At 38.2% G+C, this 27,407-nt stretch overlaps 1 protein-coding gene across 1 annotated transcript in view; it reads left to right on the top strand.

Moving 5' to 3' along the window:
* Cont (Contactin) overlaps nt 1-27,407 on the top strand; it is a 121,056-nt gene that overhangs the window by 80,501 nt on the left and 13,148 nt on the right. The window contains exons 18-19 of the mRNA XM_069838555.1: nt 4,291-4,476; nt 23,283-23,451. Of these exons, the coding sequence (XP_069694656.1) occupies nt 4,291-4,476; nt 23,283-23,451 (355 nt within the window). The remainder of the gene's footprint in view (nt 1-4,290; nt 4,477-23,282; nt 23,452-27,407) is intronic.

The raw sequence follows: 27,407 nt of genomic DNA, 5'->3' as shown, positions 1-27,407 counted from the left end.
TCCATTAGTCTACAAAATTATCCAAGATAGTGTTTTCTAATTTGCTATTGTAGGCAGAGGCCCGGATGATTCTACAACAGCATGTGAAGATCGTGATGCGTTTGTTAAAACAAATTGATATTTTATTTAGTTCTGGATTACATTATGTAAGGATAATTTCTTGTAAATAAAAACAGATTACAGCCAATTTTCTTTTTAATTTTATCTTCTAAAATTAGGATGCATGGATTATTCGATGGCACGGAGTATTCATGTTTCATGTGTATACAGTAATTTTCTGTGTGCCACAAAACAGGCCTTAGATGGAGTAACATTAATCATAAATATAATCTTGGTATCTACATTATTAAATAGAGACAATATCATGTAGAGTTAAGGTAATTTTGAAAGAAGAAAATGTTAATGGATGTAATTTAATGTTTGAATTTCCCTTGCTGTACATGACAATTCACTATTAGGTACAGCTACTATTACTATATGGTGGATGAACAACATTAATGATGACCACTCAGTTGCAGAAAATTTCAGCATTCATATAATATAGCTAGGCAATCTTCAGAACTATTTCAAAAACAGGACATCAAAAAGGTCCACATCTGTGGAGTAACAGTCAGTGCGTCTGGCCACGAAACCAGGTGGCCCAGGTTCGATTCCCAGTCGGGACAAGTTGCCTGGTTGAGATTTTTTTCCGGGATTTTTCCTCAACCCAATACGAGCAAATGCTGGGTAACTATCGGTGTTGGACCCTGGACACATTTCACTGGCATTATCACCTTCATATCATTCAGATGCTAAATAACCTTAGATGTTGATACAGCATCATAAAATAACCCAATAAAAAAAAGGACATCAAAGCAGGGACAGTAGTTTTACTGTCAGATTTTTAAAAAATATGCTATTCCATACCCAAAGGAAGCCATGGTACTTCATTCGTCTCATCCTACTGATGCAGCTGTAACAGTATATACAGCTGTTACTTATTTTCAAGAAGGAAATCTGCAAGAAAATTATTTTGCCATTATATCAGCACTACAGTAGTAGTAGTAACATTTAACCATTTACTCTTGAAGAAATAGAGAATATTTGCTGAAAGAGAAATTACACACTTAGAAATATGGACTAATGGTGCGTCCCAATATTTCAAAAACAGAAAGTAATGACACATCTGCCCCATTTACAGGCTGCAGAGAACATCTTCTTTCGATGGAACTATTATGAATCATATCGTATATCATGATGATGTTGATGGCACATTAAAGAGGACTGTCTGGAAACGTGTTTTACAGGACAAAGCTATAGTGCGAAATCAGAAAGAATTTGTTTAGGACGCCAGCTAATCTCCAAACATTCATTGTACCTATTCTGGGTGATTCTACTCTTGAGACAACATTTCATACATGGCAATCAAGCAACAATGTTTGCAGACCTTCAGGATGAGAAAGGAATACGTGGAGCAAGGAATTTATTGTAAAATTGTATGAAAACACTGCTGAAAGCACTATTCTTGGTACCTACATGCAATGCTCTCACAGTAGAAACCCTGCATACAATATATACACCCAATGATCGGATTCATGTATATGCAGATGGTTCACTCACAGACCATGAGGAAGGAGCTGGAGCAGGAGGAACTTGCCAGTTCTTTTCTTTCTACAAATGAGTTGGCAAGCCTACTACAAATTTTGATGGGGAGATAGATGCTATTTATATACAGCTCCAAAAATTATTCAATTGAATACACCATTGCAAGAACATAGTCATATTACCAGACTCCAGAACAGCAATCCAGGCAATAGTATCAACAAATCACCCAAAAATGGAAAAAATGAAATATATTCTATGGTTAAAGAAATTCAAAATCTAAATAAACCCATAATTCTTGAATGGATACCTGCACATTGTGGCATAAATGGGAACGAGAGGGCTGATATGTTGGCGAAAACAGAATAAAAGTCTAAATCTGTCAAACGAATCATCAAAAGCAAGATCAACCACAATTACAATATTAAAATATTAGTAGAAAATGAAAATACCAAATGGAAAAATCTGTTGGAAAACACTCGTCTAATCCTGGAACTTCCTCACTAGTTGCTGTTGCTGTGTTGAGGCTACTCACTGGACAGGAAATGGATATGGATCATCACAGCCCTCAAATACCTCGAGACATCACATCATCGTTAACATACATACAAATTCAACAAAAATAAATTGTAATAATGAGGCTGTTTCTAATCATTCATGGCATGTAAGCCTAACTTTGAAGAAACATTATATATTATATATTAATTACAAAAACTATTATTGTAAATATCAGTGGCGGCTGGTGCTTCAAAATTTTGTTCGTTTACTTTCTTACTACAAAATATTAGGCCTATCATGCTGCAGTCGTAAAATTTGCAAAAACTCACCTATTTATTTCCACAATGTTTTCCCAGAAGAGTCTCTTCGTAGTGTCATTAGAGCGTATCCGTTCATAAATGAAAGGAATATTCGCACTGAACTTTCAGTTATTTATGGCGCTGACGAGTTCAGAAACATTTCATGCTGTGTGCCTCTAATGGAATTTTTCAGAGACAATTTGTGTTCAACTTTCGGCGAATGTACAAAATTACTGGAAATTTTTACTAACAATCCCTATGAGGACTTCAGAGGCTGAAAGGTGTTTCCCTACTCTCCTCCGAACAGAACACAAGGAAAACAGGACAAAGACTTTATTTCACAGCCACATAACCACTGAAACTTTTGTACGCGTCAGAATTGAATTTTCTGTTAAACGACCTGGTTTTGGTTTTCACGCACTGCAAAATTTCAAGGTTCGGAGTCGATCTACCAAGATGCTTAATCTCACACTTCTCTTCTAAGCTGCGCGATGAAAATGGATATTCTATTAAAGATTGAATTGTATTCATCTTAACTATGGTCTGTTTAATTTAGTAGAATAACACAAACAACACAATTTATTAAAACAGCTTCTTACGCGCCACCATGCGCTCTCAACCAACTTGATTCGAGTATCTGCAGTGAAACGGAAAGCAAAAACACTAATAAAATACAAGCTCGCCCTCTACCCTAAAAAAAACTTGTTTTCGCGCCTAACTGCAGTCGCAGGGCGTGCATGTTCTGTCTTTGACTCATTCATTGTCACTCATCAGTAGCTCTGTGAGCTCTGCGAGCTACTGCCATCTGTTTCCATTTTCAAAGCTCGTTAGCTCCCTGTTCATTTATCAACAACTGAAACTCAACACTGGACAACACCCCTCTCGTCCCCTCGCCCCAAGATCAAGCTAGTCTCAATAAGAAGTACGGTCGTTTACTTTCGCAAGTCAACGATGAGGCTCCTACAAACGATTATAGTTGGATGAGAAACTTACTACAGCTGATCATACCAATCGTGTACTTAGACCACAATAATTTAACTTGTATTTTAAACCAAAATATCTGTAAATATTTTTTGGTGTAGCTCAAAATTGCTACAACCTTAAGGACCCGCGTCTGGTAAATATTAAATGTCATGATATCTCACCATCTTCAATTGAAATAAATATGCTAATATAATCATATCTAGTAATGTAGTAAATAAAACAAATTGTCATTTACATCAACTATATAGGATGACAGAAAATTCAATTACAACAAACGTTACTTTTTTAAATCGTTCGTGACATGTAACGTTAGTTACGGTGACTTGGCCCAAAACTTTTAATTAAATATTAGTCCGAATTTTTCCTGTTAAGAAACAAAATTACATTTTTAACAGTACATTAAATTCCACATACCTTGCAATATCAGTTTATACACCTTGCATATATTTCGAAGCTAAACAGTATTGTTCATTTAAAAACTGTAATGATATGAAGAGTACAGGGGAGAAAACAAAGTCACAGTTCAGTATATTACTAGTACTGCTAAAGTTATTGCTGTTCCTGGTGAAAAAGTAAGGAAAGATGGCTATATCTGTGGTGATAATTCTTCACCATTTTTTATTTAAAAAAAAAACACTAAAGTTTGCAGTAATATACTGAATTAGATGGTATCACCCTTTGAATGTTTTTCCCCTGTACTCTTCATATGTAACGTTAGTTACTTTGAAACGGACCATATGTGTAAACATAAGGGTGATACACTATCAGAATTCATATTACGAGAGTTCAAGTTCTCACCAGTTAATCTGTAGCTGTAGAGACCTTGATCTATTCTTCTTCTTCTTCTTCTTCTTCTTCTTCGTCCTCCTTCTGTTTTCAATATAGATTGTTCATTAGTTTGTATTTTATGATTGTGTGTAAATTTCAGGCTATCAATGATGTAGGTCCTGGACCTGAATCAGAAGTTGTAAAAATATTTAGTGCTGAAGATATGCCTCAAGTTACTCCAGTACAAGTGGCTGCACGCTCTTATAACTCCACTGCATTGAATGTAACCTGGCTGCCAATACAACAGACTCGAGAGAATATCCGAGGAAAATTGATTGGATATAGGGTAAGTGCGTATTTCTTAACTTCAAACTTATAAATTCTATTGCAAAATAAACCATGAGTTAGATTTAAATATGCACTTAGTTATATTTTTATGTAGTTTCAAATTTAATTCGTTCATTATTGTTTCTGATCTTGGAAGTAATAAATTAATAACTCAGCAGAAAATTGCTGAATTATTCAATAAAGCATCGCAGAAAACTCAGGACATAAAATATTAACCCTCGCAACTTAGCTGCTCTAGATTTACATGTTACTTATCTGGGGTCGTTTTCGACCCCAAAAAATTTCTTGTTAATAATTAGGATAGTTTACGGTTTAATGCATTTTTATATACAGTACAAGCAAACTGAGTGTTTTTATTGCACCTAGATTTACTCACTATGTTTAAATAATTGATGAATTAATTAGTTTAATGGCAGACTATTTATTTCGTAAATGTGTTTTTATTTTTTTTCAATTATCAGACAACACATTCACTTTTCTTGAAATAAAACACAAAAAGGAAATTTTTATTGTATCGAGTGTTAATTATTATGTTTGGGCAATGAATTAATTAATTTATTTATTTATTTATTTAGTGTTGATCTGAATGAAGGGGGAGAGCAAAAGTCCAAACAGCTCAACCATTGAGTATTTATTTAGTCTCATCATATGCCGGAGTAGAGAGAAAAATAAGCTAATTTTACAAATATAAATAATTACTCTTGAACCTACAACATTTTACCCATTGTCTACATGGCAGTTTATACTGTATTTGTTTCATTTGTTCACGTTTCAAAGTGCATGTCGAGGGTTTAGTGTGAAACTAACGTAATAATAAAAATGTATATTTTTTTAGGTTTTTACAGCAATTGATAATTCCTACCTCTACTTGGTCACGAAAAATCGTAACTCAGTTCTGAACAATCTTGTATGTAATACAATTCGTAATTACGAAACATGATGGTATAGTTAATTTGAAATAAGCGTATTGCCTGTTAAGAATTTTGTTGTGAATAAAACATTGATTGTAGTTATGTTAGTTTCACATTAAGCCCTCGATGTTCACTTTATTTACAACAAAATACTATCACTGCAAAATAATTCTAACTAGAAAATAAAAACGTGTTATATAGCTGAGGCCGTCCTTGAACCCAAGCAATAAACAAAAAAAATAATCAATATACAGAGTGGAAGTGAAATAACCCTTCAACTTTGCAGAGCGAATTGTTCATATTGAGTATAACGAGAAAATCTAATACCATATCCGTGGGAAGTTTATAGTTTTCGAAATAAAAAATGTTTTTTCCTAAACTTTGTCATCGTTTTGGATAATTACTGTGCATAGGATCTTTGATTTCTCTCAATGCTAATATAGAATGTAATGAAAAATGTTTTTCTCCTTTATTGTATTTTGATAGAACAGACGGTTTTCCTGTAAATTAAATAAAAATTATTGCAAATTTTGTTTCCTGACTAGCAAAACTAGATGCGGCAACCCTGATCAGCTGTTCTCGCTCCATGTGAGTTGGTAGTCAAGGTCGTCTTGTCCCAGTGCCATTCTGCACTTGGTTTCTGGCAGGATATTAAATATTGTAAATAGTAAATTCAGTGATTTTGAAAGTGTTAGTTGAAAATAGCAAATATTTGAGTCAAAATATTGTAACTTTTATACAACAATGTGACTTTTATTTCCAACTTTAATCACACACCCGTCAACAATGGATATTCCACTCAACACAGCAACACAGTAGTCGTTACTGCACTCCACCAAACGACAATGACAATTCACGTGTATTACTGAGAAGAACAGCAATGTACTCCTAATCTCAACTAATGTTCACAAAGCACTGTGTACAGAACAAAACTGTCAGTTCACAGTTCACAGTTCGTTCGCCTTGGCTAGTCCTTCTGGCTCACTCAAGTTCATTGTATGTCGAACCCCAAGCCTTCCAGATACAGTTCACTACACTTCACAGACTTGCAGATACGCCGCACTTGCCTGGATGCTGCCACAGTGTATTGATCTTGAGACTCAGATCATTTTGAATCCCTGTTTTCATGGAATTTTCAATATGGTAATCATGGCTGTCTGCCAGCTGATCCATGACACAGGCAGCATAATTCCAACATTTCATAAACAGGGTCAATAACAACTGAAAAAATTGTTGACAGGAAAGAGAAGATTTTAAATTTGGTTGAGAAAAACCTGGGCCAAAGCAGTCGCTTGATTTTGCTATACATAGCCTTTTGTTTATATCTCACATCAGATGAGTTCAATGTCTTTGTGCAGAATCTTGGGCATTGCAATGTTGGCAGCGTGCTTAAATGTTCGATGCAATTATTTAATTAACCCTACACTTAATCTCAAAAGTTATAATAGATTTTTTGTTTATTTCATGTAATCTATCCCTCCTTTCAATGAGAGCGTTATATCGCTTCCACCCTGTATAACTATGAAATAATAATTTTAATTGTAAAGAAAACTAAAATAACCAAGGATAGCATATCTAGGTTACTGGAATGTTTCCAAGTATACGGATGTAGATATTAATAATAATATATGATGTGGGGTCAGAAAAGACCCCAGGCAAGTGTCGAAGATTAAGTAAAGAAGAATAGTATTTAACATGCAACTTTATACATCTTTGTAATCTTCTTTATTCTTTCAAAGATAACAAGACAATGGTATTACTTCAATCAACAGAGCTAGAGATGGCTATTAATAACCTGAGAGAATCAACCCAGATGAAGACCAACTCCATATGGACATGTTAAAAATACACCACAAGAATTCACTAAAATTATTTTATCACTTTTCAGTACTGCAATTCCGAGAAATTACCATATCATTATAAAATATGCAGACTAATCCTAATTCTCAAAGCATGAGAAGAAATGAACCTTATATTCAATCAGCTAAAGATATCTTGAATATCTGTGCATATTGCCTCTATTTCACCATCAAAACTTTTACTATTTTCTCCAACATTTTTATAGAAAGAAAATTGCAAGTTCCTCCTGCTCCATCACCTCCCTCACTGTTTGTATAAATATAAGTCCAGTTCTGCTATTTCTGGGCTTGTATCTTAGGTTCAATTAAGTCTAACAGTAGTCTTTGTTGGGTTGTAATTCATTGTAGAACCTCGATTTTAGATGACCTCCATTTAACGTTTTTCCGCATTTAACATTAAATTGGTCCACACCTGTGGAGTAACGGCTGGTGCGTCTGGCCATGAAACCAGGTGGCCCAGGTTCGATTCCCAGTCGGGGCAAGTTACCAGGTTGAGGTTTTTTCCGGGGTTTTCCCTCAATCCAATATGAGCAAATGCTGGGTAACTTTTGGTGCTGGACCCCGGACTCATTTCACCGGCATTATCACCTTCATCTCATTCAGACGCTAATAACCTAGATGTTGATAAAGCGTCATAAAATAACCTACAAAAAAAAACATTGAATTGTCATGATCCCAATAAATTATTACATATGGGCTATTCCATATGAAATCAATCAGTAAAAAACCTCGCATTTTTTATACTCAAATTTTTTTCCCTATTTATACAAGGTGCTGAGGAGAGTGCATTTTCAAAAATACTATCGAAAGTCAAACGGTTTCCGTATTATTGAGTGACAAATTTAGCGTATTTTATAAAAACAAGCCTCTTTCAGCGCTCAGAACTCTGGAACCATTTACTGCAGAACATTGAACAAGAGCTCATTTTGAAGCTGACATTTGGTAGGTTATGTTAAGAAGTAATCCTTATTTTTTATTGTATACAGAGAGACAGATAATCTGATTTTACTTACTTTTAGGCTTTTTGCCAATTTGTAAAAATGTAAAAAAATTTGAGAAAAAACTTTGCATTATTAAGAGGGATTCGGCATTGTTTGGTTAGTGCTACAGCAATAAGTTTCTGGGGTATTAAATAGATTATTTTCACACGCCTAGACTTGAATGGCGCAGTACCACACGCACTGACCAAGAGCTGAAGATAAGCGAGCATTGGGCGTCATTTTACTTCTGTGTTTATGAAAACCTGTGATAAAGCTAGCACAGCCATGACTCTTAGATGACACATCACGTGTTTATGTCTCCTGTCCTTGCTTGCCTCGGCTAGCTCCCGCCTCACAGTCAGCTGGTTAGTTCACGCGCGTACTATTTATTTTCTTTATTTGATATTTTCAATACTTTATCAACGTGCCATCAGTAAAAAATATGTGTTTATTTGTACTTTCAATGCGGAATCTAACTATATATTTTTAAAATATTTTTTTCTTGGCAAAGGCATCTTAATGAGGAAAAATCAAATTTCTCCATTTCCATAAAAAGTAAGAAAATCTGTTTATATATGTCAATATAAACTCTAATTTCTCAGCATAAAAATAAACCATGATTTTGATCATTGGGTGAAAGGGTTTCGGAGCTACAACAGTTTAAAGTTGCAAATTTTATGAAAATACGATAAATTTTAATATTAATTTAAACACTACGAAGTTCTGATGCCTCAAACTTTGCACAAAGCACTGTATTACAGTTCTCTACGTACAAAAAAAGTTTTATTGTATTTAGAAATTGTAAGGCCAATTTTCTCTATATTTCAGTCGATTTGAGATGGAATAGCTCATATGATTAATGTATTTCTGTATTCGATTTAACGTTCTTCTCTTTGCTGTGAAACCCGCATTTTACGTTGAAAATTACTCTTAAATGATTTTTTTTAATCTCAATTAATGCAAAAATAAATGCATATCAATTCAACATGTAAAATACAATAAATTTTTTTTTAATAATGAATGACTTGGCAATGTTGCTGCCATGTGATTCCCATTACCTTCCTGCACCTTCACGAACATGTGTGCCTCGTAAAAAGAAAAAAAGCTTTTTCTCACAGAAAAAGTTCATTTAATTCAAGAAATGGGGAAAAAAAATCCGAACGCAAATATATCCGAGATGGTGAGAAGACGATTTGATTGACACCCAGCTTTCCCATAATGTTTTGTACAATTTTTTTGTACAGTATTACCCATAATTTAATTATTGTAGCTTTTTGCAAAGAAATTTAATTTTGCGAAAGTATTCAAAAATTTTTAAACAAAAACATCAAACACCTATTTAGTTTCAACACCCATTTAAGTTCAATTATTTTGTGTCCTCAGAAACACATTAAACAGGGTTTCTACTCTATTTTCTTTTTCACTGAGTGCATATAGCATTTCCTCGAATTTCTGAGTTTTTTTTAGAAGTCCTGTTTGTGTTTTCAGAGACTGTTTGTTGTTTAAATACTTAGTCAATTAATTAGAATTAGGTAATCTTGTTGGTTTTTCATATATTAATAGAGCCTCTGTTTGTAGTTCTAAATTTAATGCTCTAGTTGTTGGCCTAAGTACTTCGATTTGTGTGTGTTGGAAATAGATGCTGCTGTTAGTATTGTGAATTTATTTAACTCACAACAATGGAATTTTATTCTTCCAACAATAATTCCTTTCTACAATTCGCCTTAAACGCTCTCGTCAACAATTGGATTTTCACTCCACCGACGACAATGACAATTTACTTGGACTATTACGAACAACAATGAACTGTTAATCTTAACTAATATTTACAAAGCACTATCTACAAATCAGAACTATCAGTTCTCACTTCACAGTTCTTCTAGCTCAGTCACTCAAGTTCACAGTATCTCGAACCACAGACCTTCAGAGACAGTTCACTGTACTCGAACTCAGGTCCCTCCAACTGCGGTCCACTGCACTCGAACTCAGGTCCCTCCAACTGCGGTCCACTGCACTCGAACTCAGGCCTTCGGATGCTGATACAGTTGCGGACGCACACTCGAGTCGAACTCCGGTACACAAGACTGGCTAGCTTGCTCTGTTCACTGGCTTACTCACTGAACTAATCATGAATCAACTGAAAACTCTGCTCTAGTTCGCTAGCGTTTCTTCTTTTATAGCAAAATCATAGTTGCGAGAAAATTCTACAGGTGTGTAGAGAATTATCTGGATATCTCCACTTCGACGCACTTCTGGAATAGTCGGGAAGGTCTGTTCCCCATTCACTGCGTTAAGTAGCAGCTGCGCGTGCAGCCTCCCCTCGCGTGTAGGCCCCTTTCCCCACTACTCTCCGCCGCGCGCCATCCCTCCGTGCTCCGCGCGATCTGCTTTCTTGCGGGACGCTGGTCGTGAGTTCGAATCTCACGTCGCTGTCACATTGCCCCCTCCTTAGGGCTGCTCGTCCCGGGCAGTCCCTTGGTAGGATGCTAATCGGTCCAGATGCACCACCATCATCTTCCCTCGAGGTTGTCGCTGGATGCGGTACACCACGTCGTTGATCCGGGTCACCACGCGGTATGGTCCAGCCCAGGCACGCTGCAGCTTTGGTGATTTCCCTTTGGTCCTGGTAGGTGGATACAGCCACACCAGGTCAGCCTCCTGGAATCCTGCAGAGTTGGCTAATCTGTCGTAGTGCACTTTCATCCTGTCGCTGGCCATCTTGAGGTGCTCTCTGGCCAGTTGGTGAACTCCATTCAACTTCTCGGTGAGTTCTGCCACATAGTCAGTCGCTGGCCGGTCGGCGCTGGGTGGCGTGCCAAACGGCAGATCACAGGGCAGGCGCAGCACTCTCCCGAAGACCATGTTTGCCGGTGTCATCCCTGTTGTATCGTGGACCGAAGCTCTGTAGGCCAAGAGGAACAGTGGGACTCTGGCATCCCAGTCTCGCTGATGGTTGGACTCCACCTTCCGCAGGTGCTCCTCCACGGTTTTGATGTATCGTTCCACCATGCCGTCGGACTGTGGGTGGAGGGGAGTGGTCCTGGTTTTATGCACCCCCAGACGCTCGAGCAATTCTCCCATCAGGTTGGATTCGAAGTTGCGCCCCTGATCGCTATGCAATTCCCGGGGCACCCCGAATCGGCAGATGAAGTTGTCAAGCAGCGCGTCGGCCACCGTCGAAGCCTCTTGGTTGGGAATCGCGTACATCTCTGGCCATTTTGTGAAGTAATCCATGGCGACTAGCAGGTAGCGGTTCCCGCGATCCGTGACCGGGAACGGTCCAGCAACGTCGATGGCGATCCTCTCAAAAGGAGCTCCCATGTTGTACTGCTGCATGGCTCCCCTGCTGCGTGTCCTTGGTCCGCGACTGGCTGCACAGGTGTCGCATCTTCGGCACCATTGTTCCGTGTCGGTTCTCTGATGCAACCAATAGAACCTCTGCCTTAACTTGTCCAGCGTCTTGTTGGCTCCCAGGTGGCCTCCAGTCACTCCAGCATGAGTCTCCTCCAGCACTTCCTTCACCTTGCTCCTGGGCAGGACAAGTTGTTCTATGCGGGTCTTTCCATCGGCCGACTCCCAAATCCTCTTCAGGATACCGTCCTTGACAGTGAAGGATTCCCACTGGGCCCAGTAGCTCTTGTAAGTGGTGCTACGGTTGGCGATATCGGCCCATACTGGTCTCTGGCCGGACTCCACATCACGTAGTAGCTGTCCAATGTTTGGGTCCACCAGCTGCTCCCTCCTTATGGCAGCGTTATCCCATCCTGGGCTCGGCTGGGCGGCAATTGCTCGGACTGCGTGGGCGCCATCCTGCTCTTCTACTTTCAGGCAGTGTTTGCAGCCATCTGGGCACGGACGTCGTGATAGGGCATCAGTGTTGGAATGTTTCTTCCCTTGTCGGTGTTCAGAGGTGAAGTTGTACTCCTGCAGACGTTGAACCCAACGGGCGGTCTGCCCTTTCAGATTCTTGAAGCCCAATAGCCAGGTGAGTGCAGAATGGTCTGTCCTCAGATGGAATTCCTGGCCATACAAATATTTGTGGAAGTGCTTCAGGGCTTCCACAATGGCAAGAAGTTCTCTACGCGTCACACAGTAGTTTCTCTCAGCCTTGGATAGTGTTCGGCTGAAGTAGGCAATCACCCTCTCTTGCCCGTCCTGTTCCTGAGAGAGTACTCCACCGATGCCTACGTTGCTAGCGTCTGTGTCGAGCGTGAACTTCCTTCCAGGGATGGGATATCCCAGTACAGGAGCAGTGCAGAGCGCCTCTTTCAGTGACTGGAAGGATGACTCCGCTTCGTCCGTCCATTGGAATTGTCGTTTCTCCTCGGTCAGCTGGGTTAGAGGCTTAGCGATGTTGGCGTACCCAGCTACGAACCTTCTGTAATAAGTGCAGAGGCCGAGAAAGCGGCGCAGCTCCTGCTTGTCCCTCGGTCTCGGCCATCCTCTGACGGCTTGTAGCTTCTCCGGGTCTGTGGCCACTCCGTTGGTCCCTACTACATGTCCCAGGTAGCTGACCTTCTTCTGGAACAGATGACATTTCTTCGGGTTCAACTTCAGTCTGGCTTGTCTCAGTCTCTCGAACACTTTCCTCAGGTTCCACAGCTGTTCGCCGAAAGTCTTGCCGACCACGATGACGTCATCAAGGTACAGCAAACAGGTGTTGTATGTCAGGCCTCTCATTACTGACTCCATTAGTCTCTGGAATGTAGCCGGAGCGTTGCAGAGGCCGAACGGCATAACGGTGAACTGCCATAGCCCCTGGCCTGTAGAGAATGCCTTTTTCTCCTTGTCCTCAGGATGTAGCGCCACCTGCCAGTATCCTGACTTGAGATCCAACGTCGAGAACCACTCTGCTCCGGCCAGAGTGTCCAAGGTGTCGTCAATTCGTGGAAGGGGAAAGCAGTCTTTCCTGGTGACGTCATTCAGTCTTCTATAGTCCACGCAGAAACGCAGGTCCCCATTCTTCTTCTTCACCAGCACCACAGGTGATGACCAAGGGCTGTCGGATTCCTCGATGACCCCTCTTGCTTTCATGCCCTCCAATTGGCTGTCAATCTCCCTCTGTTTAGCTAGAGGGACGCGTCGAGGAGGTTGTCTGATTGGGCGAGCATTTCTGGTGTCGATGCGGTGCTGAACTTTCTCCATTCTCCCGTAGTCGTTTTCAGACAGACTGAACACATCTTGAAATTCTGTCAGTAGATCGTGGACTTGTCTTCTTTCTCCTTTGCTTAAATTCTCCGCCAATTCTCGAGCCAGCTCTTTCAGTGATGGGTCTAGATCTGGACGTGGTCGGTGACACTCCTCGTTATCTGCCAGAGACGTCACAGACACCACCGGCTCGACGCTACCTAGTACAGTTCCACTAGGCACCTCCTTGTCCCGATTGGTGACATTCAGGACCCTCACCGGTACCACCTTCTGATTCGGAAGTAGGGATCTGGCCACATAAACCCCATCTATCGGAGTTGTTTGCGAATCGAGGAGCAGGTTTCTCTTAGGTTGTCCGTCCAGTCTTGCCGTCACCACCATCTCGCAGCCTGCCGGGATTGTCACATGATCCTCCAAGGTGAGTCTGCTGGCCATGGGTTGGTCTTCGACGTCCCTCAGGAACACTTCATCCTGACCAAAACGGAGGATATGGCGCCGGACGTCCACCGTTGCATCGAAGATCCGCATGGCGTCGAGTCCCAGGATGACGTCTTCAGTGATGTTAGCGACGAACACCCACATCTCCAGTCTCCTCTTTCCCAAGGTCAAATCCAGGAAAACCTCTTTCTGGATGGGCAGGCTCTCGCCTGAGGCAGTACGTAGCTCATATCGGCGCAGCGGCGTCCTCCCAGGTAGGCCACGCACGACTTCCGGTCTGGCGATGGTGAGCGACGCCCCGGTGTCTACCAGTACTCTGCATGGGCGGCCTCTTATCCATCCGTCAGCAATCAGCCCATCGTCGCATCTTCTGTTAACCGTCTTCAAGATCAGCCGAGGGGATGGTGACGACGGCGCCGACGTGCCCCTCGTCGCATCGGCCCCTTTTAGTTTTCCTGTTTGTGACCAGATCGGTCACAGTCCCTCCTCAAGTGCCCAGGTTCGCCGCAGGACCAGCAGGTAGGCACTCCTCGTCTTCGTCGCTCTGGTGATTTCGATTGACGCTCCTCGACGTCGGCCGCCGCAACGCTCCTAATCCGGTGCGATGCCGAGACGTTCGCCGTCAATTTGGCTGCCTCCATCCTGAGGGCCGCCGCCAGAGCTGCGTTGATGGTGCGATGCTCTGCCAAGAGTAGCTGTTGTCTTATTTCCGGGTCTCGAACTCCGCTGCCGAAGGTGTAGGCCGCCTCTCCAGCGATGAAGTCAGTAGGCAGGCCCCTGAGGGCCTAATGGGCCAATTGTTCCACCGCCATCGCAAATTCTTGCAGGGACTCGCCTGACTGTTGGACCCTCGTTTTCAGTTGGGTCCTGAATGCTGCCGCAAGTTGATGGTCACCTAACGTCCCTCCAGGGCCGCCATTATCTCAGCAGCTGTCCCATCTTCTGGAACGCTGTGAAGAATCTCCGACGCCTGTCCCTGAAGTGCGGCCAGCAGCTGAGTGGTTTTCTCTGCTGGTGTCCACCCATTGTGCTCTGCGATGGCGTCGAACTGGCGACGGAATATCGCCCAAGACGTCGTACCGTCGAACTTCGGCGTCTTGACGTTGCAATGTCTGGCTGAGGGTGATGGTTCCACATGGCCACTACATGAGGTCCTCAATTCTGTCGTCGATCTTTCCACGGCCCATTGAACTTCCTCGGCAATTATCTGTTTCTGTTCTCTAGCCTGGCGATCCACCAACGCGAGGATGTGCTTGTTTTCTACAGCATGTTGGTCCATCAGCACACTCGTTTCCTCTTGACGTTCGAGAGCGCGAATTTTGCCGTCAAAATGTTCTACATCCTGTCTCAACTCGGCTACTGTCTCGTTTATAGTTGTAAAATTCTGGTTTAGTTTATCCAAATCGGCCTTAAGTTCGTCTTTCACAATGGCGACCATTCCATCTACGTGGGCCGAAACGCTTTCAATTTGCGTAGTGACGTCATCTTTCACTCCGCTTATGTCGCCTTTCACTCCGCTTATGTCACTTTTCATCTCTGTTTTCACTTCACTTATGTCACTTTTCATCTCCGTTTTCACTTCACTTATGTCGTTTTTCAGTTCTGCGATGGCTTGCAGGATCAGCTGTAGGTTCTCCATTGTCGATAATGTCCCGATTCTGACACCAGTGTGAATTTATTTAACTCACAACAATGGAATTTTATTCTTCCAACAATAATTCCTTTCTACAATTCGCCTTAAACGCTCTCGTCAACAATTGGATTTTCACTCCACCGACGACAATGACAATTTACTTGGACTATTACGAACAACAATGAACTGTTAATCTTAACTAATATTTACAAAGCACTATTTACAAATCAGAACTATCAGTTCTCACTTCACAGTTCTTCTAGCTCAGTCACTCGAGTTCACAGTATCTCGAACCACAGACCTTCAGAGACAGTTCACTGTACTCGAACTCAGGTCCCTCCAACTGCGGTCCACTGCACTCGAACTCAGGTCCCTCCAACTGCGGTCCACTGCACTCGAACTCAGGCCTTCGGATGCTGATACAGTTGCGGACGCACACTCGAGTCGAACTCCGGTACACAAGACTGGCTAGCTTGCTCTGTTCACTGGCTTACTCACTGAACTAATCATGAATCAACGGAAAACTCTGCTCTAGTTCGCTGGCGTTTCTTCTTTTATAGCAAAATCATAGTTGCGAGAAATTTCTACAGGTGTGTAGAGAATTATCTGGATATCTCCACTTCGACGCACTTCTGGAATAGTCGGGAAGGTCCGTTCCCCATTCACTGCGTTAAGTAGCAGCTGCGCGCGTAGCCTCCCCTCGCGTGTAGGCCCCTTTCCCCACTACTCTCCGCCGCGTGCCGTCCCTCCGTGCTCCGCGCGATCTGCTTTCTTGCGGGACGCTGGTCGTGAGTTCGAATCTCACGTCGCTGTCACAGTATTTTACCACAGCATTTGATGTACAGTGTACATATTGTATGTTGTGTTTAATGTCTTCCTGGAACTACCCTATTTTGTTACTGGCAATCTTTTTTAATAATTTGAGCTTTTCACTTACATATGTTATATTAGTTTTCCATGCGAGTTTCCTGTCTAAAATGATTTCTAGATATTTTGCATTGTCAGTAGGCCTACTCTGTAGCTTTTCATCCTTATTTTGCTGTAGTAGATACATGTTAGTTTCTTATGTAGTGATAATACCTGATATTTAATTTTTTCTCTGTATTTAATTCCATCAATTTCTGAAGTTGTTCTAGTGGTCTTTGAATATTTCTAAATGATCAATTTTGTTGCTTTTTTTTTTGTGGGGGGAGGGGAATTTCAGATAACTAAATCATCAGCAAAAAGAGCTGTCTTGGCGTTACTTTTCTTTAATGTTTTTGGTAGGTCGTTTTTATAGACATTAAGAATTGTTATACTTAAAAACAGCCCTGTGGTAAACCAAAGTGATATTTGTTTGAATTTGGAGCTAGCAGATCCATATGTGGTAGCACAAAATGTTGAATTATAAACTTAGATATCTATCATAATATGTTACTTGTAACTCATGCCAGCATGTTGAATTTTTTTGATTAGATTGTATTGCCAAACATTGTAATATTCTTACTTAAATCTACCAACACTGCTACTGTATCTACTGTCTTTATGTCTTCACTCAAGATCACTTGTTCATTTGATGAATGATTTTTTCAAAAGCCTGCCTGAAATGGTGACAGAAGACAGTTGGTTTCATCTGGCCGATATCATGCTAGATGACTTGTTAAAGATATCGGTCTGTAACTGTAAAGATTTTCTGCTGGTTTTTCCGGTTTATTACTCGTATTATGATAACTTTCTTTCAATCAGTTGGAACAGAAGTTTTCCATACTCAATTATAAAATCGTAGTAAGGATTTTCCGGCTTTAGTCCTTAGGTGTCATGTCGAGAGAGACTTTCTTGTTTTTTTTTTTTTTTTTTCTTTTTTATTGTTATTTTTTGTGTTGCTACTTCGAGTTCCTTGTAACTAAAGTCTTGGCAAGAGTATCTTCTTTCGAGGATAGCTGAGATTTTCAGTTTGTTTGCATTGCTTATTGTTCGGTTTTTTTTTTTTTTTTTTTTTTTTTTTTCCCGGAATTTTGTTTGAAGTAAAAGTTTTGTTAATGAGGGATGCAATCTTCGATTCCTCTGTGATTCTTTTATCTTTATAATATGTTACTAGTTGTTTGACATCAGTTTCTCTTTTAATTCCATATGCTTCCCCCCCCCCCCCATCCTTTCTCTAATCTAGTTTTTCTTTAAAATTATCATATGCTTTTCTTTTGACATCTATTAGGTTTATTTTGAAGTTTACAGTCTTGTTTTTTCAATTTAATATGAATAATTATGTGACATCAAATGAAGTTATTTTACAATTTTCAGTAATTTGTTGATTCTCCAAAATTTCAATAATTTCTATAGTGCTCCTTATATTGTGATTGTTGCGAAATTTGAAATTTGTCTTCAAATAATTTTAATAATATGTTGAGAACCTCGAGAATCTGTGTTTGGTTGGATACTGACATATTGTTAAGCAATGCACAAAAATTTGGATCCAAAATGAGATTAAAACTTTTCACATTCAGAAAGACGAATTTAACTTGAAACTATACAACTGTCATTTAAATATAATTAACGTTGTACATCCTGTAAAATGGGAACTTATTCAAAAAGAGATTTTTCAATGTACAAGTAAGAAAGTAAGATTTCAATTTCTCAAATTAAAAAAGAAAATCCACAAGTTACCTTCAACTCAAAAAAAAAAAAAAAAAGCTAATAAAAGTTCCCTGACACAACACACTTTCCACGAAAGAATTATTAATTTGTCAAATATTGTCTTTGACCATAATGAAACAAATTTGTTAAATAATGGACAGAAGTACAATTTGGATGACGACAACAAAGTCAAATCAGCTCAACAACTTATCATAGATTCTGAAATTGCATTACAAAAGATTAATGATCCCCAAAGGAATATAATTAGACACAATATAGCAAATAGAATCAAATTACAATCCAATATCAAACAAAGTAAAAGTCCATTCTCTTATAAAACAAATAAACAAACAATGAAGAATCTTTGCAATAAAATTTCAGAAAATAATTTGATTGTAACGAAAGCAGATAAGGTAAACGCAAATGTAATTATAGAAAAATCTGATTATATTAAAAAAACTGAACTTTTTATTTCGGAAAATAAATTTGAAACCTTTAAAAGAGACTCCACAAATCACTATCAAAGGGATTTAAAAGACACTCTAAAATCAATAGAATTTACTATCACGAACAAACAAAAACGTTCTTTAATTTCAATGAATTCACAGGCTCCTAAAATGAAATCTTTACCAAAAATACATAAACCAAACATCCCCATTAGACCAGTTGTAAATTTCCGCACAGCTCCCACCTACAATAATGCAAAATTCTTACAAAATTATTTGAAGACTAATTTCAAATTTCGCAACAATCACAGTATAAGGAACACTATAGAAATGATTGAAATTTTGGAGAATCAACAAATTACTGAAAATTGTAAAATAACTTCATTTGATGTCACAAATATGTATACCAATATTCCTACTAATGATACCATTCGGATAATTGAACAAAATTTAACTGAGCAAAATATCAGTAAAATAGAAATTGAAGAAATAATAAGGTTATTACGTATCTGCACAGATCAAAACTATTTCACTTTCAATAATAAATGTTATAAACAAATTGATGGTCTCCCTATGGGTTCCCCATTATCAGACATTCTATCAGAAATTTTTCTCAATGATTTAGAAAATAAATTCATAGAATCCAATACACAGAACATTGTCAAATGGATACCTTATGTTGATGACACCTTTTTAATTTACCAAAACATTGATTCTCAAAATTTGTTAGATAACATAAATTCTATGCATCCTAGAATTCAGTTTACTAAGGAAAATGAAATTAACAATACTTTACATTTCTTGGATATAACTATAGAAAGAAAGGTTAATAATTTTTTTTACAAAATATGTAGAAAACCCACTCAGACTACACATTTAATTCCCATTCACTCGAATCATCCTGAACAGCAAAAAAGAGCAGGATTGCATAGTTTAATTAATAGATTGCTTAGTATTCCATTTTCTAAGTCTGATTATAATAAAGAATTAGACACTATATATATACAATAGCTATAGATAATGGTTACAACACGACGATGGTAGCCAAGATCATTTCACATGCAAATCGAAAAAAACAATTGAGAACATTCACACATTTGTCCAACAATAAAGAATGAAACGATTTTATCAGCTTTGTTTATTCCAATCAATACGTCTACAATATTACCTCTCTCTTTAAAAAACTCAACTTCAGTAGCCTATTGCTTATAAGACTAATAACTCCATCGGTAAAATTCTGTTTAATACATTTCATAATAGTAATTTTGATAAATTCAGTTCATCAGGTGTATACAAATTAAATTGTCAATTCCCAGAATGTAACACTACTTATGTAGGTCAAACAGGCAGAAATTTTAATATCAGATATAAAGAACATAGAAATATCTCCCATGAATAACTCTTCTCGGGTTCTCAGCCAGGTGAGTTGGAGATTAGCTTCCAAGCTTTCGACGGCTAGCTCTGCCATCTTCTTCAGGGACGAAGATGGCAGAGCTAGCCGTCGAAAGCTTGGAAGCTAATCTCCAACTCACCTGGCTGAGAACCCGAGAAGAGTTATTCTATATCAAACGCCAGGAAAGCCTCAAGTCATACATCTCCCATGAAATTTCTCATTCTGCTTTCAACGAACACATATACAATAATCAACATTATTTTACAGACATTAACTCTGAAATGGAAATTTTGCATATTAATAGGAAAGGTAAATTATTAAATATTTTGGAGTCTATCGAAATATACAAAGACAAATTCATAAATTCTCACAATTTGAATGAAACAGCAATTTACGAAAAAAAACATTCTCTTTGACCTTTATATTACTTCCGATTTGAATATTAAAAGTCTAACGTAGTATTAGTCAACCTAATTCCTGTCCTTTCTTTCATCTCAGTTAGTCTCATTTAAGTCAAGCAAGAACACGGTTCGAACAACTGAACCACATTGGTGAGTCATTCATCCAAGTTGCAGTTTTGTCCATTCTTCTTTTATCTTTATTTTTAAATATGATCTGTGTTAATTTTTATCAGAAAAATTTATATACAGTACATCATAAGATTTTAACTTTTCAATTTTTAAATGTCAATTCAATTTTTATACTTATATCATTTTTAGTTATCACTTGCATATATAGAAGATATAACATATATTGCTTATTCAGAAATCAATCATATTTTATATTCTTAACTTTTGCAGTCAATGAAAGACGCTTACAAAGTATCACAAATTAAGATAATCTTCCTAATTTCCCATTTGTCATTTTTTAATTGTTTTTAGTTTTTGAAATATAACTAATCAAGTTATTAATTACAATTGTTTTCGTTTTGCAGTCGTCGTAATTAGTCACTGAAGATGGAGAAGCATCTCCGAAACATGTCCGACTAACATCTTCAGTAAACTTATTGTACTTATTAGTGTTCATACAACTGTGACATATCACCTTTAATGTATTTCATAAAATCAATTAGCACTGTATTATTGACCTAACATGTGTGTTTTATCATGAAATGTTTATTTAATTATGTTTGGGCCGTCAGTGTTGTCACATTAGGAAGTTAGCACGAACTTTCGTTTTAAGTGAATATTCAAACCTAAAATTAGTGTATTATTTGTGTTGTGTGATCTGTTTTAATAAGGAAAATCCACACAGATTTTACGTTTATTTAGTTATGTTCGGGCAGTCAGTGTTCCCACATCAGGAAGTTCGTACGAACTTTAATTTTCAGTGTCTGTACGAACCTAAAATTAGTGTATTATTTGTATTGTGCGATGTGTTTTAATGAAGAAAATCCACACAGTTTTTATGTTTATTCATTTATGAGCAGGGAAAAAAACTCACATGGCTGCAGTTTCAACTTTTGGCGTCATGAAATACGGACTTCTTTTTGTATATACTGGTATTTATTCAGAAACTAGCCTGGTTCCTTTGGTGCCGGATAAGAGGAACTCTGCTGTACTATATTACTTTCGCTTCAGTGCAGTCTTGTTTGGCAAAAGCTTTCAGATTAGTTTGCAATTCAATGAACTTCATTATCCATCACTGTAGAGCAACGGTTATCACCATCTGACCCTGAAACAAATGGGCCCAGGTTCAAATCCTGGTTAGTGCAAGTTACCTGGTTGAGATTTTTTCCGAAGTTTTCCCTCAACCCATTAAGAGGCAATTGATGGGTAACTTTCGGTGCTGAACCCTAGACTCATCTCACTTACATTATGACCTTCATCTCACTCAGATGCTAGATGACCACAACAGTTGGTAAAGCAGCGTAAACTAACCAATTAAAAAACTCCCATTAGGCAAAATGTCCATAAATTATTTTTCTCTTATCGCACCACCGTTGAATAGGAAGAAAATGAATAAGAGCTTGTTCCTTCATTCTTTACCTCCCCTTGTCAATATATTGGCTGAACCTCACATTTTCGCCAAAGAGGATGAAACTTAAGCTTATTCAAGGAATTTTGTATCGTTATATGTAATGTAATTGGTTTTGGTATTGTTTGTAATGAATATTTACATTTGAAATTTGCACCTTTTTAACTAAATTAAGGCACCTTTTTGCACCTTTTGACTAAAATTTTGCGCCTAAAATTTCTAGCTCTAGTTACGTGTTGGATCCTTGGATAATATCACTGTTCGGTCTTCAAGCGATAAATAACATGTGAGCCATTTTCCATAAGAATTCTGTTCTTGTAGAGTCTGCTTCAAATTTTTCAACTCTATTAAATTACAGAATTTAAAATCCATTGTTGGCAAGAAATACCTGAGCGAGATCACTTCACTATCTAGCCCTGCTTTAATCCTAACCATTATTAACAATATACGCAGGAAGTTGGGGAATATAATATTAAACTATGTTAGCTAAAACAGTCCTTTTAAGTACAATATAATACTTCACATTTCCTACATTAACATTCTGAATTCCTCTGTAGATTAGAGTCAAATAAAAAATGTTTTAATGTAATCAATTTTTCGAGTTTTGATTATATGGACATGTGTCACAAGTACTTCTTTTGATTATTATTGTGACATGGAACATTTCAACGTGTGAAATCTGTGTAGTTTGATCTCTTGGGAATGGGGTAGGGTGCAGTAGTTTCCTATTTCTTTATGGTCCAATTGTAGGTTTGATATTGATGAAAGTACTCAAGGAAACCTACCCAAAACATTTTTTGTTCCACTTAAATTATACGTAGTTTTGCAAGTTTTCGAATCCTGGTCTCTGACATGGAAATTCAGTGTATTATTTACTCAGCCAAGCAAACGATACAAACATCTTACATTAGTACACCTGTAGTAGTAGGACATTATACAGAGAAAGTGAGATAAATAGGTACCATAATCCAGGAAATGTGATGTCAGGATCGATTGTTTGTCATTCGACACATAGTACATTAGCAGTGGGAATTACTCCACAAACACTAGCAGGACATGAAAATCGTGAGATAATTACACCAATACAAAAGTATATCTTCAGAATGACAAGAAAGACAAAGACTATCAAAGTATTTGAGTTTGTACAGTATTACTGTAGTCTGTCTGGGACAAATCTACATAAACTTCAGAATTATGGCGTGTAAATTTTATTTAAATCCTTCTCTTCTTTTACGTGCTGTAAAGTCATGACATAAGCCTTTCATCTTTACTTTCCTTCTGAGAAAAATAATATTGTCCTCAACCAGAAATGAATTTGTGGATCTTGGATCCAGTGCACTAGGATACATGATCTATCTGTCTGTCTGTCTATTTATTTATTTATTTATTTATTTATTTATTTATTTCAGCTGAAATACTGGAAATCATCTGCTGATGAAAGAGATGCTGTATATTATTTGAGTCGATATCAACGTCCATGGGCCATTGTAGTTGGTCTTCAGCCAGATACACAATATTATGTGAAAGTAATGGCCTACAATTCTGCAGGAGAAGGTCCAGAGAGTGAACGTTTTCTGGGTAAGTAACTTCATTATTTAGTTATTAATGTAATACTTGGGTACAAAATGAATACATTTTCATTGTACCAGTTCCTCAATGAATTCGTCCTTTGGCCCATTTCACTCCCACATTAAGAAGAACATGCACAGCACAGAGAGCTTTCTGTTCATGTCATGAGGATAGTGCAAACAGTTCTGAAGAAACATAGCAAAGAAATAAATACTCTATTCCAGCTGAACAGATAGGCTAGATTTATCTCGTATTGATAAGTAGGCACGTGCATTGGTGGCTATGTTGCACATAGTGTACCTAACTCAGTGTAGTGTATAGTGTCATTTTGAATGAACATCAGAGGACATTGTAACAAACTGTAGTGTATAGCAGTGATGTCAAAGCAAGCGCATTTTTTTTACCTTGACATCGTGCGTGGGCATCAAGCGCTAGGTATGCTAGGAGGAATAAACAGCTTGTTGCATTAAGAAAACAGTGGTGCACAAACTTCAAACGGAACGTGAAATTTTATGTCGTTATTATATGGCTTCTTTCTGTTTGTTATTTTCTATATTGTCTGTAAAACAAAAGTACTAACACCTATTTCTTAGCCTAATATTGCAGTTGTGTTTTAAACGTTAATAACCTAATAACGAGTAAACAAGGAATATTCACACAAATTCCATAATAATGACAACTATACTGTACTAAGTGAATTAAACACATCATTCATAAAGAAAGTGTTATCCCAAAGAAAGACACTGAATATGACATGATAAGTTGAAATTGATATTGATGGTATCTATAGCCTTATAAAAGTAATCACAACGATATTATAGTACAAAGCAAAGTTGCCTAGGTATATGTTTTAACTGTAACTAATATTACATAATAAAACTCTTATCGCATTATGCTTTTAGGTGATATTGGTGTGCAACTTTCTGTTATCAGAATATTAAATTATCTCGAAATCTGCTGAAGCTATAGAACTGACATTTTGCAAACATATAGGTACATATCTTTTGTTTGTGATGTAACAGTAATTGCTTTGTTAAATCATTTCCTTACAAACATTTTCCATGTGAATATTTTCAAACATTTTAATACACTATCTTCAGTAATACGTATTTACGATATATTAGATTTACGAAAACATTGTTTTAGTACCTGTAAGGCTACTAAACAAACATATAAGAAAATTTCACGTTTCTGTAAAAAAGTTGAGAAAATATTCCTTTTGATTAAAAAAAGCAAACTTGTGAAAAATGAGCATTAAAATTAAAACTTACATTCTTATAATGCACTTATACTTCTCAGACAAATCTAAAAATAAACATGGATACAGTTTTAATAAGTTCTCTTCCCTTTATCCATTGAATCAGTGCTGGCCATCCCTGTATATAGCTCGACCAAGCGGCATATACTAACTCTTTCGTCTGTCTCTTTCCTTTCTGCTGTAAAGCGCTCAGGGTCTCCTGGGCTCTAAAGTGCGCTCTTGCTCCTATGGGCATCAGTTGACATCACCGGTGTATAGTATTATTTTAAATCAACATCAGTGGACACTATAACAATCTGTAGTGAATAGTCTCATTTTAAATCAACATCAGTTGACACTGTAAAAAACTGTAGTGAATAGTGTCATTTTAAATCAATATCAGTGGACACTGTAACAAACTGTAGTGAATAGTGTCATTTTAAATCAACATCAGTGGACTCTGTAACAAACTGTAGTGAATAGTGCCATTTTAAATCAATAACAGTGGACATTGTAACAAACTGTAGTGAATAGAGTCATTTTAAATTAACATCACTGGACTCTGTAACAAACTGTAGTGAATAGTGGCATTTGAAATCAATATCAGTGGACACTGTAACAAACTGTAGTGAATAGTGTCATTTTAAATCAACATCACTGGACACTGTAACAAACTGGAGAATAGTATCATTTTAAATCAAGATCAGTGGACACTGTAACAAACTGTAGTGAATAGTGTCATTTTAAATCAACATCAGTGGACTCTGTAACAAACTGTAGCGTATAGTGTCATTTCAAATCAATATCAGTGGACACTGTAACAAACTGTAGTGAATAGTGTCACTTTAAATCAACATCAGTGGACTCTGTAACAAACTGTAGTGAATAGTGTCATTTGAAGTCAACATCAGTGGACACTGTAACAAACTAGAGAATAGTATCATTTTAAATCAACATCAGTGGACACCTTAACAAACTGTAAAGTAGATTTGAATAATTTCAAGGGAAAAATTTGAAATTATTCAAATCTGCTTTACAGGAAGCTTTACCTGATAGACTAGATTTGCATAATATATACGTCACTGTGTAGGTTAACAGAAAACCACAATTCCAAGTCACACAGAGTTTGTGTGCACTCGATGTGGGTCTCTGGCGTTTTGTCAGCCCACGCGAGTTGTGTGGATATAAAGGGAGAAGTTGGGACGGTGTCGGGTGGAGTTCCCGGGTAGCTCAGTTGGCAGAGCGCTGGTACGTTCAACCAGAGGTCCCAGGATCGATACCCGGTCCCGGAACAATTTTTCCCTTGAAATTATTCAAATCTGCTTTAGAGGAAGCTTTACCTGACAGACTAGATTTGCATAATATATACGTCACTGTGTACGTTAACAGAAAACCACAATTCCAAATCACACAGAGTTTGTGTGCACTCGATGTGGGTCTCTGGCATAGCCTCAGCCCACGCGAGTTGTGTGGATATAAAGGGAAAAGTTGAGACGGTGTCGGGTGGAGTTTCCGGATAGCTCAGTTGGCAGAGCGCTGGTATGTTCAACCAGAGGTCCCGGGATCGATACCCGGCCCTGGAACAATTTTTCCCTTGAAATTATTCAAATCTCCTTTACAGGAAGCTTTACCTGATAGACTAGATTTGCATAATATTTACGTCACTGTTTACGTTAACAGAAAACCACAATTCCAAGTCACACAGAGTTTGTGTGCACTCGATGTGGGTCTCTGGCATAGCCTCAGCCCACGCGAGTTGTGTGGATATAAAGGGAAAAGTTGAGACGGTGTCGGGTGGAGTTCCCAGGTAGCTCAGTTGGCAGAGCGCTGGTATGTTCAACCAGAGGTCCCGGGATCGATACCCGGCCCTGGAACAATTTTTCCCTTGAAATTATTCAAATCTCCTTTACAGGAAGCTTTACCTGATAGACTAGATTTGCATAATATATACGTCACTGTTTACGTTAACAGAAAACCACAATTCCAAGTCACACAGAGTTTGTGTGCACTCGATGTGGGTCTCTGGCATAGCCTCAGCCCACGCGAGTTGTGTGGATATAAAGGGAAAAGTTGAGACGGTGTCGGGTGGAGTTTCCTGATAGCTCAGTTGGCAGAGCGCTGGTACGTTCAACCAGAGGTCCCGGGATCGATACCTGGCCCTGGAACAATTTTTCCCTTGAAATTATTCAAATCTCCTTTACAGGAAGCTTTACCTGATAGACTAGATTTGCACAACATCAGTGAACACTGCAACAAACTGTAGTGAATAGTGTCATTTGAAATCAACATCAGTGGACACCTTAACAAACTGTAGTGAATAGTGTCATTTTAAATCAACATCAGTGGACACTGTAACAAATTTAGAAAATAATATCATTTTAAATCAACATCAGTGGACACTAATAAACCAGAAAATAGTATCATTTTAAATCAACATCAGTGGACACCTTAACAAACTGTAGTGAATAGTGTCATTTTAAATCAACATCAGTGGACACTGTAACAAATTTAGAAAATAATATCATTTTAAATCAACATCAGTGGACACACTAATACACCAGAGAATAGAATCATTTTAAATCAACACAGTGGACACTGTGACAAACTGTAGTGAATAGTGTCATTTAAATCAACATCAGTGAACACTGCAACAAACTGTAGTGAATAGTGTCATTTAAATCAACATCAGTGGACACTGTAACAAACTGTAGTGAATAGTGTTATTTAA

The sequence above is a fragment of the Periplaneta americana genome, chromosome 10, assembly GCF_040183065.1.
Source record: "Periplaneta americana isolate PAMFEO1 chromosome 10, P.americana_PAMFEO1_priV1, whole genome shotgun sequence".
NCBI lineage: Eukaryota > Metazoa > Arthropoda > Insecta > Blattodea > Blattidae > Periplaneta > Periplaneta americana.
The sequence above is the reverse complement of the archived record's forward strand: the minus strand, read 5'-3'. Positions and strand labels throughout refer to the sequence as shown.